General features: G+C 34.9%; 3 protein-coding genes across 6 annotated transcripts in view; 1 reads left to right on the top strand and 2 right to left on the bottom strand.

The window, feature by feature from the left end:
- Dif (Dorsal-related immunity factor) overlaps positions 1-11,797 on the bottom strand; it is a 26,069-nt gene extending 14,272 nt beyond the window's left edge. Inside the window, exon 1 of one of the 4 annotated variants that reach the window (XM_086835178.1) lies at positions 11,251-11,797. The gene's annotated coding sequence lies outside the window, so the exon portion shown is untranslated. Of the gene's footprint in view, positions 1-3,686; positions 4,404-11,250 lie in introns of those variants that run through there. The other 3 variants (XM_086835177.1, XM_020947412.2, XM_086835176.1) reach the window with 3 other exon arrangements.
- A 351-nt stretch (positions 11,798-12,148) lies between these two features.
- LOC110179807 (uncharacterized) lies at positions 12,149-15,514 on the top strand. Its single transcript, XM_086835182.1, has 4 exons — positions 12,149-13,713; positions 13,828-14,398; positions 14,476-14,942; positions 15,009-15,514. Exons 1-4 carry the CDS (start codon positions 13,553-13,555, stop codon positions 15,352-15,354), a joined length of 1,545 nt encoding a protein of 514 aa, XP_086691308.1. The 5' UTR covers positions 12,149-13,552; the 3' UTR covers positions 15,355-15,514.
- A 472-nt stretch (positions 15,515-15,986) lies between these two features.
- LOC110184825 (uncharacterized) lies at positions 15,987-17,342 on the bottom strand. The gene is made up of 4 exons (XM_020953469.2): positions 17,307-17,342; positions 17,068-17,226; positions 16,209-16,373; positions 15,987-16,142 (listed from the first exon to the last, which is right to left on the bottom strand). The coding sequence occupies exons 1-4, from the start codon at positions 17,340-17,342 to the stop codon at positions 15,987-15,989; spliced, it is 516 nt and encodes a 171-aa protein (XP_020809128.2).
- Between the last annotated feature and the right edge of the window lie 184 nt (positions 17,343-17,526).

Below are 17,526 nucleotides of genomic sequence, written 5' to 3' on the forward strand. Positions count from 1 at the left end.
AAATAGTTATCTATATTTCGAAACAAGAAAGGAAACTAACAAACTAACTATTTATTATTATTTTTATTTCATTTATACATTTTACCCTTGGTTATTTATTTTTTAATTCCAAAAATATAGTTAAATGTTTTAGCAATGGACCTAATTAACAATATTTAAGAAGCTACTAAAAGTTTCTTATTTATCGATTTCCTCTTCCCTTTTTCCGCATTTTCATTGTTCCGCTCGTAATTTAATCATCCGTTATTTCAGCTTTTCCCGGGTATATATTTTCTGTGCTGATTGCTTTAACATTTTCATACAGAAGATGGTTATTTAATTTGTTCAGACAGCAGCTCAAATGGATTTCCATTCGCTGCGAGCACGTGCCCTCCAATGAATAACACTCTTAGCTCCCAGTGGCTAAAGCCGCTTTTGATAAGAGTTTTCCGCAAGCCTATCAATGGGTAATCCCACGAAGACTTCCCCAGCTAATTAGAAGGGAAATGAGAGCAAGTGAGAGAGATTAAGGCAAGGAGTAGACTTTCTGTCACACTGATAACCTTTTCATTTGTTCGAGTCTTCCCTTTTTTTTTGTATACAAATTGTTTCAGACCTTCGTGACTGAAATTATTGCATTTGGCCTACATTTAAGCCATAAAGTGGAAGCCTTACATGGTATATCATACCTTATTCTTATTTCATAAATAAGAAAATTATGAATTTAGGAAAGATCACAAAAGAGGAAATAAATGTATATATTTTCTTTGCTCTGGATGCTTTTCCCATTTTCCAACTCGTATGCATTTTATTCCTTAAATTTCCGTCTGACATGCCCACCTGAAAACGTGTTATGGTGTACAACTAATTAAAAAGCAATTAATTCGCAAAACATTTTCCGGTTACATTTGGCTTGTTGCTCGACTTTCCTCATCACATCATTAAAGCGGCAAAAAAAAAAGAGAGCAAAAACCGGGGGCCAAAGTTAAATTATACAGCCAATCGATTTTCATGGTCTTTCAAGCAAATCAAAGGGAGGCATTTTTGCAGTCAAGTAAATAATGCCCGAGTAACCGAGTAAAGCATTCCCAGAATGCCGAACCAGACCAGACCACACCACACCAGAATAGCCTCCCAAAAAGAAAAGCATGGCCCGGAAAAGCGGCAGCAAAGCAACCAGAGAAGCGAAGCGTTTGAGCAATTTCCATTCTAATGGCCAAGACAAAACGCTAACACACACACACACATATCGGAAAGGAAAATCGAAATAGCGACCGACACGCGATGCCCGAAAATTGAAGAAACCACAGCATTTAATTATTTTGCTATAAAACTTTTCACGATTCAATCAATTCAAATTCGGTCCAACATGGCGTATGCGTAATGGGATTCAGCTTTTCGCATTGTTCTCCTCCACAAAAGTGCGGAGTGTGAATTGTTTTCGGCGAAAAGTTTCAATGCTTTTGGGGGAGAATTTCCCAAGGGGGCGGAGGAGCACCCTCTGGGTGTGTTAATGTGAATGACAGATCAATGTAAAGTCTAGATGGTTTTTCTTCATGCGGAAAAATCAAATTATTCAAAATATAAGGAAAAATGGAATTGAAAATATAAATGCAAGAAATATTTTCCTCGGGTTATCAGGGACTTTTTTGGGTTCACCAGATAAGGCATGGAATTGCCGCTGAACCGAAGAAACAAATGCTCAAGACCAGTGGGAATTTTCACTAGCTGATAACACTAACAGCTTTAATCAGTTGATTTTGAAATGAATATAGTATATATAAAAGTGCTAATATAAAAGTAATAATTAATATACTTGAATCCTATTATAACAAAAATATTCAGAAGAAGGTATAAAATAATGTACATTGATAACGTAAGACACTCGTTTATATATTATAAATTACATGCTACCTTTTTCTTTATTTTGTTTTTTGTCAATACAAATATTATTCAATCTAAAATCACTTGAAAAAATTCACAAAATTGAAAAGAAACTTCTTTGGCCACCCTCGCACCTTCCTTCTGGCATTTGGCAATTAATTTACAATAAGTTTTGATTTGAAAACAAGTCTGTTTAATGCAAATGGAAAAGTTATAGCCATGTACATGGCTCAGACTCTATATTGTATGTAAGCAGGCACAGACGGAAAGACAGACAGACACACATGGACCAAAAGGTGTGAAAATTGTGGATTTTTGTTTGTGTTTTGCATGTTTTGGCTTTCAACAATTGCCGAAAACAATTCCGCTGCCTTTTTGGCCCAATGAATGCGAATAAGATAGCTTCTGGCTTTCTGGACGTACAGATAAATCGATATTTAAGTAAGTTTTGACCATGACTGTTCCGTTTCATTCTATTTTTATGGGTTCCCTCCATCCGTGTCTGCGTGTGTGTGGAAAAGTCTTTAAAAGACTTTACGGCATTTCGTGTCTTTCGATTGCAGTTCCATTTTCACAGTCCGCAGGTTGTGCGTGTGTGTGTGTGTGTGTGTGTGTTTCTTTGATTACAAATGAAATAAACGAAATCTTCCAGATGCCGTGGCAAATTTTTATAAACTTTTTTTCACTTGTAAAAACATTTACATTTCGTTAATACAAATATTTGCATTTCGATTTGTTTTTTCTTTACTATGGTTTCTCTTCCTAATTGAAAATTCTTTTCTGATCTCGAAATGTGATAGGAAAATATCTACAAATTCGAATTGAGTTGCATTTGCCAGCGATTCTTATCAACGGAGAAATAATGAAAATAATATATAGTTAATATATATGTTGTTTATAGAAAGAAGGGAGGGATTTATTCATCAAATACTTATTTAATATCTAAAGTAATAAGGGAATAAAGGCGCCATTTTAAGGCAATTTCTGCGATAAGCAAGCATTAATGGCTGCTTTATTGTATATTTAATGCAATTCTAGAGGAAATGTCTACTCTGGGGAGCAGTTCCGGCATTTGTTATGTACGAAGGAGTACGAATTCTGGACCAGTATGTAAATGGCTTTTTGCAATCTTGACAAATCATACGGGAAAGCAATAGTCGGTTCACCAATAAATACCAACTGAGTATTATATTTTTTAATAAATCGCCGTCAGCCACTTGCATTGTATTGGATTTTATTTGCATATATTATAGGATGTTGTGTTAGAAAACCGCAGTTACACTTACAAAAACGAATACAGGGAACAAGAAGTCTAAAAACAAATAAATGTAAATAGGTTCATAGAAATAAATGTACTTTTCCTATGATCAAAATATATTAAACCTTGAAATTTAACACCTAAAGAACTCTAAGATACATTTTTATTGAAAATTCTTCGTTTAAAGTCAATAATTTTCCAGATAATAAATAATAAAAAGAAGACTAATTGTTTATTCCAAGATCATTGCCATATTACGAAACCTATCTTCTACCTGTGTTTAATATTTAAATATTTATAAATAAAAATTAGCATTGCACGTGGCACTTGGTGAATTTATTGCCCCCTCGATCAGGGATATATATGTCTGTCGGATTATAATTTGCGAATTGTTGTTGATTTCTTGCAGTGTCACTGCGATCGAACTTAATACGGGAAGCCGTCTGAGCCCACGTCTCCGCTGGATGAGTGAAGGGAGGGGCGAGGTAATAGACATGGGGACTTTACAAACTGCGCCTTAGATTTGCTAAATCTGTTGTTTTTTAGTTAATTTATTATTGCTAACCTTTTAGGGGAGTTTATGCTGTTTGCAAAAACAACTTTATTAGTTTTAATTTGCGATTCGCTTGAATTTATTTTGACTTCGTTTCGAATGCACTTTGCGGGCGAATTATCTCTTTGTTTCGCTGACACGTGTAATTGATTAATATTTTTAATTTTATTATTACACACTTGCTTTTATTTTTGTTTGTCTGCGCGATAAGCATGAAGCTTAATCACAAACAGCGCGCCAAATTGTGAAAAAATTGAAAAACAAAAACAAGAGTTGCCAAAGCTAACGCCGTAGCTGTTTTATTGTTTCTTTCTGTTTTTGTTTTTTATTTCTATTTATTTTATGATTGGCACTGCAGCCGCAGCAGTTAGGAGCGGACATTGATTTATACACACATCTGTAGTTCACTTTGTAGTTGTCGTGTCGCGTATAATTAACTAATACACAGGCGGCTATATAGTCGCGTGCGACTTGCTCAATATGCGATATGCGAGGCGATTAAATCAACTAAATCGGCGTTATAAATGGTGAGGCGAAACCCACGTCCGTCGGCGGCCAAGTTCAGATTAAACTGAACGCTCGGGCTCTGCCAGCTATTGCAGGAGAGCTTCGGTTTCGACTTCGACTGAACTTCACTCACCGCTCTCCCACTCTCCAGTCTCCACTCTCCGCTCTCAGAGATCGCGCGCTCTCGGCTGCACTCGGTGCGTATACGTGATAAACTGTACTGCCGCTGATATGAGTATCGCTACGCCTGGGGCCACTCTTGTTTTCATCTCCAGCCATCCATTGATTGCCTGTGTTTTTATATTTGCTTCCCCCCTGTCTTACACACGAAGAAAAATGTTGGTAAATAAAGCATGACGTGGCCAAGATCAGTAAATGAATGCACGATTGCCATAGTGGTTACATTTTAACTAGTGTATTAACTTAGAAAGTATTTTAAAACAATTATGAAGTAAATTATTTTGTAAATTTTGGAATATTTTGCTCAGAAAACATAATTTTAAATCATTTTAAAACAAAAATATTACAATAAATAAGTATTTTTGGGGTAAAAATAATACTTCCTAAACCATTTCCAATTATTCTTCAAATATTCCCTTGAAAAAAAAGCAAAATTTGATAACAAAATTTAATTAATATCTAAAACCCATGAGAACTCCATTTACATTGTTTTTTGTGTACGCGTGTTTAATTTGTTTATTGATTTTCGTTGTGCGTATTCTTCGATTTTTGTTTTCTTTTACTTTTTCTATTCAAGTGCGTTCCTATGACGTAACAAAGCGCAGAAAATGTTATAGATTTTTAAGTGGATTTGGCAAAAGTGTTGAGATTTTTATAATACACTGCAGGTGTTCCCATTTTCTATTGTTTTTTTGCTATAAATAAACAGTGATTACCAAAAGGTGAATTTTTTGCAGGAAAAAAAGTTTATTGTTTTAAATGTATCGGAAATGCCGTAAAAATGGAATCCCTAAAATGTTATTTCAGATGAACTCTATTCACAGTAAAAGGTGTCTGGTATTTTGAAAAAAGAATGCTTAGAAAATTATATAATTAAGAACTTAAGACATTAAGTCAAATCAATAATGAAAGATCAATGAAAATTGTTACTGTGTGAGTTCAATGAATCACACATTTTTCTAGACTCTGATAATATATAGTTAAATATACATTAGATTCTTCCACATCTGTACTGCCAGATGCATAACAAAAGAAATATTTGTTAGATATTGACAGCTGAATATCTTTATTGATTTTCCCAGGAATTGACAGACCTAAAACTAGCGCTGACCCTCGGCAAATGTAAATTATAAAATCCATATAACGTTGCTAATTCACGCCAGCGAAATTCCCTCCAAAAATAAACCAAAATTAAAGACTCGACGTCTTCCGTCTAAGGTCAGACTGAGTTATTAACTCAATTTTTGGCTTCTGTTCCATCGACAGATTTTGGTCATTTAAATAAACACACAAGTGCAGGCAGTGCAAACACGTAGGGGCAAATATTTGTAGTTAACATTGCATATCGGGCGAAAATATTTCAATATTGTTGCGCCTGTATGCATATTTGTATAATTTATTTTCTGTTTGGCCGAAAAGATTTCCGAAATAAAAACAAACTTGCCACGAAGCGTGGGCATCAAAATGCATTCTGTGGTATAATATTGGCCAATATAGTTTTGCATCTATATAGAAGTACAACAACAATGCTTTATTTATGTCTGTATGGGATTAAAACAATGGCAATATAAACTAAATGAATAAATTGGTTAGAGGAATATTTTATTTTATTTTTCAATCAATAATTTGTGGATTAAAATAGATTGTTACCAATCTTACCTAACATTGTAGTTCTAAATAATAGAATATTAACTTGAAATTCATATTTATTTTAATTCAATTAATAATTTATATGCAGAAATTACTAGATTTATTAAATAAAGGTCATTTCTGTGGCAGATTATTGAAATATTTAAAAAGGGTTAAAAATATGTAACTTTATATTTTTTAACAATCTCCTTTCCCTGTTAATCAAGGGACTACTGTACTATAAATAGAAAATGAGTAAGCTGCATTCCAGACTTTCCATTCTACTCCAAATTTCTTCTCCTTCTCAATTCACATCCTATGACGTAGCAATCGCAGCTGTCGCTACGTCACAAAATCACGAACTCATTATTGGAGCTTGTTTCTCCGCTCGACATAGCCGAGATAAACAAAAGAAGATGGAAAAAAGGGAGCTAGCGAAAGAGAGACGGTTATAAAGGAGTCCAAAGCACAACGACCAATTCAACCGGCACCACCCCTCCCAAACCATAACCCCCCCTGCAATTCTGGCACATGTGCCATTCAAGGTCACACGCGTAAGCGGGACACTCACGCCAAGCGCCAGAGAGGGAGAATGAGAGAGGGGGTCATTCGCAAGCCACCGAATGCAGACAAACAAAGCCAAGCCCCAAAGAAAGAGGGACCTCAGAGAGGAGAACAGAGAAAGAGAGAGTGAGAGATTGAGAGGTGAAGAGGCAAAAGCCTGAGCAGGGGCTCAAGGGGGTTGAGGTGGCTTAACAGTGGAGCGCATAGTTGAGCAACCACTTGTTGTTGCTGTCTTTTATTGCTCCTCTTCATTTCAGCGCCACTTTGAGGCCAGTTTTGATACACTGAACAAATTAATGAGCTAATTAAAATATGCATATTATTAATATGTGTAATATTAACAAATATTAAAAGAAATAATAGATAAAGCCTACTGATGCTGACTTAAAATCAAAAAAATAAATTAGTATAATAACTTTAAATCCAGTTAATAAGTTTTATATAAATTTTTGTTTAGTGTAAACATCTCTTGCAATAACAGAGTCAATCCAAAAGGTCGCCGACGCCCTCGAAAGAGGCATCGAAACAAAGAGCGCAGAGCATTAACATTCAAGACATTCGGCCGGATAATAATGATGATAAGGGGAAGGGAAGCGGATGCCGGGGCTGTGTATCAATAACACGATGAGCAAAAATTACCAACCAGCTCCAAAATGTTTGCCCAGCAGCTAAAACATGATAAAGGTCGTTCTGAAAAAATGCGCTTAATTTTACTGCGTCGAACTTAGAATGCCCTCTAGTACCCCTTTGGGAGCAATTTATTCATGATTTTAATGGTTAGCTGGTGGTATGCAATACGTCAATGAATTAAATACTCCAAGTCTTAAAATATAATTTTCTTTAGAAGTTGATGAAGTAAAATATATAGCTTAAGGCAACAATTTAATTTTAAGTTCCGGTTCAACTGTTTCTTTTTTTTTTTGATAAAATGGTAAATTATTGAGGTTGTATGTACTTATTTAATTTCCGTTGGGAAAAGAGATGAATTTATGCTATTTCTGGGAATCACTATATTTATCAATTGTTCGATGTATCATAAATATTTACTTTTTTATGTATATTTTTAAAATTTTTATTTATTTATTATTCATTTAATTAATATACTTTTCCAAATAACTACCATATGTATTTTAATGTTAAAATAGTCATATTTTCTTTTTTAAAACTTTTAAGATAGTCACAAAAGAAACTTTTTAAAGCAATTTAAAAAGGTTTAAAGATTTTTAAAATAAGATTTCGTTCATGCTGCTCGAATTAATCGAGTGTAAAGAAAATACTCTTGGGGAATGGCCACAAACTTTTGGCGTGACATACTAAAATAAAATAAAACGAGAAGGTGAAACAAAAACCTGTCCGTCTGCCTTGTCTTGGTTTTTCGCTTAACGTATTTTTTTAGGTTTTGGTTTGCGGCACTTGATTGGCTTTGGATTCCCCGAATCGAGGATGAATCATCCAACGAGCGCACTCACACACATCCGCTATTTCAGCGGCTCTCCAAACACCACAATTGTGTTCAATTTGAGGCCCCAATAGTATATATATTGATATATATGTGTATAAATATATGATACCAATACTATATCATTGTGTGTTTGCCCATGCGGAAATCTGCTGAGAGCTGAAAAGCCGAGAGCTCCGAGAGGAGAGCTCACCGATCGTAAAGTCTGGTCTCTGGAGAGTGGGAAATTTCGGTTTCAGCCATTCCAGTTTCCAGTCACTTTGCATTGGCCACATTACATAATTGGTAACTGCAGTTGAAGACAGAAAAAAAAACAACAACGTTGGAGTTCCGCATCCAACGCAAAGGTGTTGCTATCCATGATTGTGGTCTTTGGTGTATTTTCTACACTGGAAACATTTGGGTTTTAATTTATGTAAACTCCTTAATATAAATTAGGGTTTGATAGCATAGAACAGTTTTCCGAATTAAAATAACTGCTTTTTTGGCTTAGTTATGATCAAATAATATTTACAACAGTGCGTATACGTATTTTTTTTGGGACTGCTATAAATTATATAGTTTAAGTCCTCATTTAAGCTTTAAATTTAGCATAAAGTGATTTGAAACTACGATTTACTCTTACAAATAATAGCATAGGTTAAATTGTGCTATAAGTGAAGAGTATTAATCACTTTATTATAAAGTATTATTGTAAAGTAGTACAAGCTATTAACACCCTTCCAAGAGTATTACTATTAAAATGCAGTGAAGAAGTCATTTCCAACCCTATAAACCATATATATTCTTGATCAGAATCAACAGCCAAATCGATCTAGCTATGTGCGGTTTAAAAATAAAATTTTCTAAATTTTTAAAGGTAATAATAACATCGTTAAAATTGTCAAAAAATTTATTTTTTTTTAAATCTTTAAATTGAGTATGCAGATTTATTAATCAAATAAAAACTAACATAGGAAAAGTAATTTCCGATTTGAAATTATGCTTTTTTGGCTTATTTATGCAATTTTTTTAACTTTGATCTAAGCTGAAGAAATTATTGTATAAATATAATGCAACTTTTCTTAGTGTTTTTAACGGTTGATTTAAGTGAAAGAATATAAAATTAGACATGTTTTTCTCGCTGTCTACGTTCCGTTTAAGTGACCATATCAAGGTTGTCTGATCCAAAGTCTTGGAGACACTGACTCCATCATTTCACAAGTTCAGGTTAGTCAGACACAAATGGAGATAGTCGCAGCTTTTTATTTGCTTTAACTTTATAGAGAATGCAAAAAAATATAAAAAGAATAACAATATCGAGCAAGCAGCACACACAAATGTCAATTAATTAATTTCGCAGTCAAGTGAATGCATTTCAGTGGCGGGGATTAAGACTCATACCTAATGGCATTATTCTCTAGAACTGGAACTGGCAACGAATCCTCAATTGCAAATGCTATTGCACTGTTTTATTATAATTATTATTATAAGCTTTTTGTGCAAGTATGTTTGTTGTTTTTTATGAATAGGAATGTAGAATTATTGATCAAAGGTCAGCTGGATAGGAGATGGCGTTTAATAATCTAATTGTGTGAAACTATTAGGAAAATTAATATTAAGAGTTCCTTTGAACTTGATGTAAAAAACTATTAAATGAGGAAACATTTTTAAGGCCTGCAAATTTTAAGGTCTGAAGGTAGTAAACATTTTATTGATATCAAAATGCCAAAGCATGAACTTAAACTTAATTGATAACCAAACATGTAGCCCTATTTATAAGTTTTGTAGATTCTCTTAAGGGGGTAGACCACCCTGAACGCATGAAATTTGGAGGGTTTTTCAAAAATTCATTTTGACTAAGTTATTGGGAATACAACTTTTTATTTATTAGTACATCAAAGTACATATGTTAAACTAAAAAATACTTATTGAAAGAAAAAAAATATTTACGAACCTCGGAGATATAGCCAGTCAAAAAACGAATTTTTTTTAGGGAATGGTCGGATGGTGTACATGCTGTACACCACATTTGTTATCCGAAATTCAAAAACAAAAATTTTTTATAAGCTATATAAGTATGGCTATAGCATGACGTAGCCGTTTTTGGAAATAATTTTTTTTGAGCAAATGGGAGCACTTTGAAAAAAAAAATTTTTTTTTTTAACAAAATTTTTGATTTAAAAATTTATAACTTTAAAACAAAAAAACATATCGAAAAAATCCTACGTCATGCCATAGAGGGCATTATAGAGAAGCTGTGTAAAAAATTTGAAGAGAATCGGTCCGGCGGTTTTTGAGAAATCATGTACACCGTTTTAAAAAACGTTGTTTTGAGAAAAACGCAAAAGAAGATAAAGAAAGTACTCTACGGTATACCGGCAGCGCTCACTTCTAATGGCTGTAGAATCCACAAGTAACGAGATATTTTTAAGCCCGATGTCTTAAAATGACCGTAAGAATATCAGCATCAAGATTGATTAAAAAAAAAAAATTACATTTTTAAAAAATGTCAGGGTGGTCTACCCCCTTAAAAGAAAGATTATTTTTGAAACAAAGTATTAATTAAAACACTTTATTCTGGAACTTGGTTAACAAAGTCACATAATTCCATAAAAAACTTAACGTCGTTAAATTGATTTACCTTTAACACATTTAAAAAAGAAAATTATTTTAACGGATTTAAATGTCATAGAGTAGCAACTGAAATTGTAAACTTGGTCACTTTCTAGCCCGCTAAGTAAATGCATTTACTTTCCAGGAATAATAATTATAATAAGCCACACAAATTCTCGGAAAGTGAGGCGCGCGCCGATTCAAGCCACTTTTGATTCCAGTTAACACGTCAGTACCAGTTGATGGGGCTTTGATATAGTATGTAGCACCCGCGTTCCAATCTTGACCACAAAAAACAGGTCATCCGTAGGCGGCGGCTCTGTCCCTCTCTATGTGACGTTAACTTAGTTAGCGAATGAGTTAGATCAAGGGATGATTTAATTTCAACTAACTTTTTCCCCAAGACGTAAGCATACGGGAATAAAGATCGCGAATCGTCAGAGCTGGTGATTAAGACACCTGTTTAATATTTAATTGATCCGTTTGGGAGAAACCGAATTTCATTGATGTTCTTTTCGCTGGCTTATTAGACTCGAAGCGAGTTCGTTTGAATACGCAACAGATATTAACAAACAAATTGGAATTTTGTAATTTCGCAGCAGCGGCAGGCGCTGTTATTTATGGTCGGAATTCAGAACTCACCTAAATCAGAATTTCCAGACAATAATTCAAAAAGTGTTTTATTTTGAATTTTCTTTTTCGATTTTTACTGTTCGTTTTTGGAATTTTCGTAAACGCACTGGAACACACAAAACACACACGCACAATCCACTTTTAACGAGTCGATTTTATACGTAAATTAATTAATCAATCGTTTTATGGGCATATTTCAAATTGATTTAAACACTTTTAACACACGTTTTTATATGTTAATTAATTTATCAATGATCGCAACACATAATCCAAATTGATTTCAATTTTGCCGTTTCGTTTTTCGAACTCGAAATTTTGAATTTTTTGGCTTTGAAAAAGGAGAAGGTGTGCTGCCACGGAGGCGAAGAACCGTTTGCCAGCAGCGACGAAACGTTAATGAAGCCGCCAGCGCCTTTTGGCCACCACACAGACAGAGTGGTCGTTCCACCCCCTCCCCCACTTCCACCCACAACCCCCCAGAAACAACAAGAAAAACAATAACAATAGGAGGAAAAGTTGTCCTAGGGCCGGCCATTCGAAAGCAGCGACGCCGACTGAGCCATGGGTGAGCTTTCGCTGCTTGCGCACACGCACAAGCACACTTAGGAAAATAAGTATTTATTATTCTTCTTTCTTGGTAAAATTGTTTTTTATCTGGAAATACGTATCTTTAAAAATTTGTAATCCTATCTCCCTTGAGATACACACACGGCGTATACTTAATTTAAGGGTTCTCACATTAAGTATACGTCATGCAAGGTAACCATCTGATAATTTATTTAGTAACAAAGAAAATGTTACATTTTAAAAACATTAGCATTTCACTCAAAAATTGCCCTCTCCCTCTCTCTGTCCCTCTCTATTACACTCTCTATCCATATGCTCCTATTTGCATCTCTAGACGTACTCCTTTCACTCGCTCTTTCTCTGCTAAACTCTAGAGATAGCAAGAGTTACTCTCTCGCTCCCACTTTCTCTGTTCTCTTCACTTGGAGAGTATAAATACAGGCGCTGCTGGCCCGCGCGCCTCAGTCTGTCCGGGGCCCCCCACCTGTTAACATCTAGAGTGATAGTGATAGTGATTAGTGATTCGACCTCAAAAATATGACGTGGCCTATGCAATACATCTGGATAACCAGGAGGATGATCAACTCGATGATACATGACATGCATGACAGTTAAATCATATACATATAAAGATTATATAGGAGCGATCAGCTAGAATCTGCTGTACCAGCTATTTATTTATTTGCCAATTAACTTAACTTATTGCCATTATTATTATTTTTGTATTTTGTGTTATGTATATTTTTATACGTATGCTTAAAGTTAACACCCTTACTTATATATTATTCACCCATATTGATTTCATACCCTTTACAATAGATTCAAAACTACATTTTTATACTTATTTAATTGCGCTCTGAAGCTTTAAACGCAGTGAAGTAGTTAGTAATTTCTGGCCCTATGAATCATCTATATTCTTGATTAGTATCAGTAGCTGAGTCGATCTAGTAATTTAAGATATAGCTTCCTGATCCAATAATAACATGCAAGGGTATAACTCGGCTTCCAGAAGTATGCTTTCTCTCTTGTTTTATAAATTAAATTAAACAGATATAAGATTTATCATCGTTTTCTTTTTAATTCTAACGGCATAATAATTTTTCCAAGTGCACTCGTTTTGGTGAATTTCTCGGCGACAGAGAGCTTTTTCGTAGCCTCAGCGCTGTCAGCGGTGGTGGGGAACCACATTCGAATGAACATTTGGCGCCCAATCTAGCGGAAATTGCGCCCCCGGGGAAAATGAGCCGCAAAATGGGAAAGAAAGAAAGCGGATGCTGCCACCGCATCAAGTTACTTACGATGTGTGTGAACCTGGCCGGATGTGCTGACTGAACTGCGGGGAGGGAAATCGCACAGCAGGATATCTTTGCCGCTTTGAACTCGCTGTTTATTCGGCGGCCTCAAATTTGTCATCCGCCAGTTGAAAAGATTTCAAATAAATGGGGACACATCCTAAAGATAAACGGTTTAATAGGAAATTTTAAATACAATTTGAGTAATTAGGTGGATAAGTGTTCAGAATCTTGTTTGGGCTCAAAGAGATTTAATTGGGAACTATTAAACATTTACTTTTATTTCTCAGTAAGCTTTCTTTGTGACTTCAAGCATTCAGCTGTCTTGCTAGTTTCCTTCTCAGAACTTAGTTATCTGCCTGACTCCAATACGTTTTGAACAAAATAAAATCAATTTATTATTGCATTCGCAGTTCCTTTTCAAGTTAGAACAATAATTAATTTCAAACATAATGTGGCCCAAGAGTCCACGTATTCGCCAGAACAATCCATCTGGTTTTACTACAATCCAGCAGAAGGCATCTCCTAGGGCTTTATATTCTAAGACTCTAATCGCTAACCAGTTGAAAAAACGTCATAGCTATGGACAACGTAATGTAAAGAAGAATGTGCTGTGAGTTAAGATCAATGAACAAATTTTTTAAAATCATTTCATACAACTTTAATCCACCACGATATATATTTTTATCTATTTTATGTATCTCTCTATGTTTATATATCTTTATAGCTTAGCCCATAAGGACATCAATAAGCAGCAGCTGGACAAAAAGACCGAGACGGGGCTCCTGACACCCTCGTCCTCGGACAACTCGCTGACCACCAGTGCCACCAGTTCGGAACAGTCCTCGGACATGGTAGCCAAGTTGCCAAAAACCCGTTTGTTCCGGGAACCAAGCTCCCTAACTCCCTACTTAACCATCAAACGTCAGAATACAGCTTCGATGATTAACTTCCGGGTCCGTAAGTCGGTGTCCCAAATGGATTTCAAGGAGGCCCGACGCACAGGAAACTATCAACTGGTGGCTCATGTACCATCGCCAAGAAAAGTAATCGCAGAACAGCCGCTCTTGGAAAATGCAAGCGAGGAATTGAAAGCTGATCTGGGCAAACTAACTCTCCAAGATGCTGATACACTCATAAAGTCGGGTGACGGACAGGTTAGTTTCCTGGTTGGCCCAGAACAGGATGCACGTGTGGCCAGTCTGAGGATCTTTAACACCATCATGCTGCATGCCTGGCGCAAGCGTCGCCACGAGGTGGGACAGCTCAAAGATCAGGTGGATGATCTCAAGAAGAATGTGAGTCTAAGCTCAATAACCTACCTGACTTGCTTCATAATTCGTAATTTATATCCTGGATTCCATTACCTTTTCAGCTAGTGAAGAATCGCAATCAGTTGCATGTTTACAACTCACTTTTCTGTGTGGAGCAGCGTCGCAATGCCACTCTTAATGATCAGCTACGGCAATCGTATCGAGACAATGCCCAAATTAAGCTCTCCTATGAGGATCTCAGCCTAGTCCTGGTGGAGGTCAGGACCGAAAAGGAGAAACTGTCGGCAGAAGTGGCCGCCAAGAATGAAAACATTGAAAACCTGGAGGAAGAGCAAAAGTCGCTCAAGAACGAACTCTTGGAGTTGCAGAGTCAGCAGCGGGAGCAAATGGAGCAGCTGACCCGCCTTCAGCTTGATTTCCAGGAGAGCCAGTGCGTCCGTAAAGAGCTAACCCAGCAGCAGGAACTGCTGCTCATTGATGTCACCCTCAAGCAGGATTTCATAGAGAAGCTGCGCGAAAGTACAGCCAAGTTGGAGGAGCTCAAAAAGGCAGCCGATGAGCAATACAGGTGGGTACATTATAAATAGTATATAAAAAATGAAATATAAATAAAATTTTCATTGTTTTCGTATAGCAAACTACTCGAACACACCTTACAATTGGAAACTTCCATTCAGGAAAAAGATGATCAATTGGTTAATCTGCAGAATTGCTTGGCCGCCACTTTGGGTCAAAGGATCCGTCAGTGTTTTGCCCACAGCCAGAATTATCAACATGCCACATATCGGATGCTCCACTTTGTGGCTCACTACATGCTCCCGGGAACACCACCACCATCCACACCACCTTTGATCCCAGTGGCTGTCACTCGACTAAAGAGACTCTTTTCCCGCTCACACATCGAGATTGATATCCAGGCCGATGGTAACTATGTTAATGATAAGATCAAGAAAGACCAAATTCAAGAATCCTCCATTTAGCAAATATGAGTTTTACGTTCTAGTTCTATTGTTATATTTATTGAGTTTATACTGCTTTGATCTTTTCTTCTATTGATAGTTGAAATTGCATTTAAAATCGTTGTTGATAATGTCAGAAAATATTAAAGTAAAGCAGCCAAAATTACTGGAAAATATTCATTACATTGAATAAATATTTTAGAAGTGTTATATGGTTTATATTAAACCACCCATAAAACAAAAAATATAAATTCATAATCAAATGTTAAACAATAATTCTCTATAATTAAATAAACACCTTTATCACATATTACGTATACGACATGTGCACCAGTCATAAAGTAAAAAAATATTAAAGTAAACCGGTCAAAATTATTTTTATAAAAACGAATTAAATATTAAACCACCCGTAAAAAATAAAACAATTATCAAAATCCAGTATTTAATAGAAAATTCTTTATATTTAACAAACACCCTCCACATATCACGTATACGACATGTGCACCAGATGAAGTCAGAAAATAATAAAGTAAAGCAGACAAAATTATTTTTTTAAAAACCAATCGCATATTAAACCCATAAAAAGTTAATTACAATTAAGTTACAATATTTAAAAATAATTTTTATATATCGACATACACATTCCATTCAAATCACGTATACGTCACGTGCACCCTCACATTGGCACGATTTATGCCGTAAGCAATCCAATTGCTGGAAAAAACATAGTCTCCCTCGGGAAATGGTATAAAGGAGTTAAACTTCTGAAAAACAAACTGAGCTGGCAGCTTGTCCACTATTATATCATGCTAAAAAATATAGGGAATTTTTGTTAACATACTTAAAAAGTTTATATATAACTTATTTAAACTTACATCAAAAGGGCACGAATGATTCAGGTTTGAGTGCTCTGTAAAGAGGCTGAAATGGAATTTTACCCATGGAATTTTTTGGCCAGCTAAAGCTTTACAGCCATCAACAGTCAAGTTAGAGCTCATCGGCCTCAAACCATTGGATCGTTTATATAGAGCGATATTTACCTAGAGTAAATGGTAGTAAATATCAATAAATATATCAATAAATGTATATACATATAAATATATCAACAAATATCGGCAAGCCGTAGTTTGAAATTCTTTCACTAGGAATTTATACAATATTAATTATAATATAGTTACTTTTATGGCAGCTATATAAATGTAGTAATCCGATTTTCATAAAATTTAACACCATATTCTATATTAATTATTATATTATTATTATTATATTATTATAATGGCTATATATCAAATTTGATGAAAATTTATTGAAAACTGGAAAAGTTATAATTTATTTTTCTTAAAATTTTCCGATCGTTCCTATGGGAGCTATATATATGTATATATAGTCCACCGATTTGCCATGCTCCGATATATATACAAGTAAAATTTTATAGAAGAATAACTCCATAGTTTTCACTCTACTTGCTCTTAAATTTGTTACAAAACATCTTCACATGTGTGCATATGATTCCCAACTGGTTCTAACATCCCCGGAACGAAGTGACTTCTACCGGCCATGTCTCAGAAATGTGTTGTGTTACAAAAGTTGCAAGTCATTGTTTATTAGTGTTTAAAGTTAGTAACTGATCGTAGTTACTTACTGGTCATAGATACTTACTGATCACAGTTACTTAATGTTCATTAAAACTGCAAGGGTATAAATATAATTACACATAATATAAGCCATACGCACCTTAAAATTCTTAACTGGTATTTTGTAGAGATTAACCCTAAGGGACAAATGCTTATAAGTTCGATTTTCCGCTTTCAAATAGCAATAATTAAAGTCACAGAATGTTTTATCCAGGGAAGTGCAGTTTAAATTTGTAAAATCTAATCCACGACTTTCGAACTAAAAAAAAAAATTATATTTTATATCACGAATATGTGGTATTATATATATTGTCCTACTAATTTAATTTGGCATAAAACCATTATAACCACCAGCTCAAGGTACTGAAATTTCATTTTAACTTCCGTAGAACTCCTCAGATCTATGTTCCAACTAACAATGGAACCCTAAAATATTGTTGGATCATTAGGCGACCTTTATAAATACTTTACACTTCGCTACCTCTAGTTGATCAGCAATTAGGGTTAAATATTAATAATACCCAAATTAGAATATAATAATAGCAAAAAATATAATTAT

Source organism: Drosophila serrata, unplaced genomic scaffold, assembly GCF_035046125.1.
Source record: "Drosophila serrata isolate PLE 108 unplaced genomic scaffold, ASM3504612v1 contig_275, whole genome shotgun sequence".
Taxonomy (NCBI): domain Eukaryota; kingdom Metazoa; phylum Arthropoda; class Insecta; order Diptera; family Drosophilidae; genus Drosophila; species Drosophila serrata.

Coding starts and splice junctions, on each gene's coding strand:
- LOC110184825 (XM_020953469.2), bottom strand. CDS start 17,342: ATGAAATTTCAGTACCTTGAGCTGGTGGTTATAATG. Junction 16,374..17,067: donor TACCAGTTAAGAATTTTAAG/GTGCGTATGGCT, acceptor CATTTACTCTAG/GTAAATATCGCTCTATATAA. Junction 16,143..16,208: donor ATCATTCGTGCCCTTTTGAT/GTAAGTTTAAAT, acceptor TATATTTTTTAG/CATGATATAATAGTGGACAA.
- LOC110179807 (XM_086835182.1), top strand. CDS start 13,553: ATGTGGCCCAAGAGTCCACGTATTCGCCAGAACAATCCATCTGGTTTT. Junction 13,714..13,827: donor AATGTAAAGAAGAATGTGCT/GTGAGTTAAGAT, acceptor ATATCTTTATAG/CTTAGCCCATAAGGACATCA. Junction 14,399..14,475: donor TGGATGATCTCAAGAAGAAT/GTGAGTCTAAGC, acceptor TTACCTTTTCAG/CTAGTGAAGAATCGCAATCA.